The 2,763-nt window shown below is 36.7% G+C and overlaps 1 protein-coding gene across 1 annotated transcript in view; it reads left to right on the forward strand.

The window, feature by feature from the left end:
* Positions 1-2,763, forward strand: part of LOC106875452 (calcium-independent protein kinase C) — a 50,907-nt gene that overhangs the window by 8,709 nt on the left and 39,435 nt on the right. The window contains exons 3-4 of the mRNA XM_052976814.1: positions 777-859; positions 1,740-1,878. Coding sequence (XP_052832774.1) covers positions 777-859; positions 1,740-1,878 — 222 coding nt within the window. The remainder of the gene's footprint in view (positions 1-776; positions 860-1,739; positions 1,879-2,763) is intronic.

A 2,763-nucleotide genomic window follows, 5' to 3' on the forward strand; every position in this document is an offset into this window, starting at 1 on the left:
TGTGTGTGTGTGTGTATGTATGTATGTATACACACAAAGTGAGAAAAGTGAGAGTTAAGTAAATATAGTAAAGCCTTTTTTTATTTATTAGGACATATAATAATAATCCTTCCTACTGTAGGCACAAGGCCTGAAATTTAGCGGGGAGGGCACTAGTCGATTACATCGACTCCAGTCTTTCACTGGTACTTAATTTATCTACCCCGAAAGGATGAAAGGTAAAGTCGACCTCAGCAGTATTTGAACTCAGAATGTGCAAAATGCAACTAAGCATTTTTCCTGGCATGCTAATGATTCTGCCAGCTCACCACCTTAATAATAATAATGTTGATGATGATGATTTCTTTATTAGCCACAAGGGTTTACATTAAGAAAAACATTATGGATAGTACAGGACAAAACAAAGAATGTGTGTGTGTTGTGAGAGTTTTGAGTGTAAACAAGACTAACAAAATAGTAATAATAATGATAATGATAATGATAATAATAATAATAATAATGAGCATGTCCCTTGGTGGCTGACGATATGTGCATCTCTGATCATGAGCGGAAGTAGTGGGGGAGCATCATAGCCATGTGTTGAGAGGAGTTCTTTGGGGTTTGGATAATTCACCTTTGGAAACATGGGTGTTTTGCTCAACATCCTTAAACAAACCTTATTCGAGGACCTTTTGAGCGGGATGGGCTACTCGATCTGAAGAAAACTCTAACCTGTGAGAGCTATCTAAACATTGTATCTCATTCTCTCCCTTTTTGTTTTTCTCTTTCCTTTGCAGTATGCACTTGCGTTGTACATAAACGGTGTCACGAACAAGTTGTAACAAAATGTCCGGGGTCACGGGAAGCTGCTTCTGAAGAGGTTTGTAACTGTTTCTTATTGTTCTGGCATGTGTTATCCCTTTGAAGACTTTTTTCCCCTTTTTTGTGTGTCTTCATTTGGAGAAGAGGACTTGTTTCCATGGTTTTTTTTTTTCAGTAACTTAACCCTTTCAATACCAGCCCACCTTACACTGATCTTCGTTCTATTAGACGAGTTTCCTCTTTTAAAATTATCTAAATTAAAGCTGCCAGTCAAAATATTTCTGGTTAATTGGCTTTCTGAAGACCAGGTTAATAATGGCAAAGTTAATTTACGAAATTCTTCATTATTTTTAAAATCTTCTACTATAGCTTTGGGCCAACCAAAGCCTTGTGAGTGGATATGGTAGACAGAAACTGAAAGAAGCCCGTCATACATATATATGTGTGTGTTTGTGTTTGTCCCCCTTCCACTATTGCTTGACAACTGATGTTTGATTTGTTTACATCCCTGTAACTCAGCAGTTCAGCAAAAGAGACCGATAGAATAAGTACTAGGCTTACAAAGAATAAGTCCTGGGTCGTTTTGTTCTTTTTTCTCTCTCTGTCTCTCCCTCTCTTCCTTTTTCTCTCTCTTTCTCTCTATTCCTCTCTTCCTTCCTTTCTCTCTCTCTCTCTCTCTCTTCTGCCTCTAGTTCCCCCTCTCTTTCTCTCTGTCTCTGTCTCTCTTCTACCTCTAGTTCCTCTCTCTCTCTCTCTCTTTTCCTTCCTTTCTCTCTCGCTCTCTCTTCTGCCTCTAGTTCCTCTCTCTCTCTCTTCCTTCCTTTCTCTCCCTCTCTCTCTTCTGCCTCTAGTTCCCTCTCTCTTTCTCTCCCTCTCTGTGCCTCTCTTCTACCTCTAGTTCCTCTCTCTCTCTCATTCACCATTTACTTATTTTTCAGCCACTTCAGGTGAGTGGTGCCAGATTCAATATCAATGTTCCACACCGTTTCACTGTCCATAACTACAAGAGGCCCACGTTCTGTGACCATTGTGGATCGTTGCTCTATGGAATATTTAGACAGGGCTTGCAATGTGCCGGTGAGTACCACTTTTATTCATTCTCATATTCTGCACACTCTCTCTCTCTCTTTCTGTCTTATTCTCTCTCTCTCTTTCTGTCTTATTCTCTCTCCGTCTTATTCTCTCTCTGTCTTATTCTCTCTCTCTCTCTCTCTCTCTCTCTCTCTGTGATATTTGTTATTATACATGCCTTATGGACATTTTAATGGATTTTCAGATAACTGGAATGGTAACATGAAAAAAGCTTCCCATTTTTCAATTTTCCAGATAAGATCTGTAGAAGTGCTTCATGGGTAAACTCCACAGTTATACACCCCATTTCATTTACATGTGTGCGTGTGTATGTATATATATATATATATATATATATATATATATACATAACATCTCCACATATACACACACACTCTTGCATACCCTAGTTCAGCCAGGTCACCGTTATTATCTCCCTTTCACTCAGCCTCTTTCTTCCAGCCATGTCATCATGTTGAACCATTAATCCCTACACAGTTTTTTTCTCTTTCCATGTTTTTCATCCCAATGCTTTCTGTTGAAGAGCGTACGCTCGAAATGTCAACGACTCTTCCATTCTTTCCGAGTGTGTGTGTGTGTGTGTGTGTTTATACATATATAAATAAATTTTATAAGGAATATTCTAAAAGAATATGTTACTGAACTTATATTAAGTGCTCTATTATTTTGAGCAAATAAATATATATATATGTGTTTTTATATCATTAATATATTTATAAAATTATCAATAATATTCACAGGAAATCAATATTCAAATTTCGAAAGATATATGTTTAATATGACACGGTAATATTTTGAATTATAATTAAATTAAAATTTAAGATGTACGAAATATAAATATAAATATATATAAAGAATATAAATGTACAT

The sequence above is a fragment of the Octopus bimaculoides genome, chromosome 25 (assembly GCF_001194135.2).
Source record: "Octopus bimaculoides isolate UCB-OBI-ISO-001 chromosome 25, ASM119413v2, whole genome shotgun sequence".
Classification (NCBI taxonomy): Eukaryota; Metazoa; Mollusca; class Cephalopoda; order Octopoda; family Octopodidae; genus Octopus; species Octopus bimaculoides.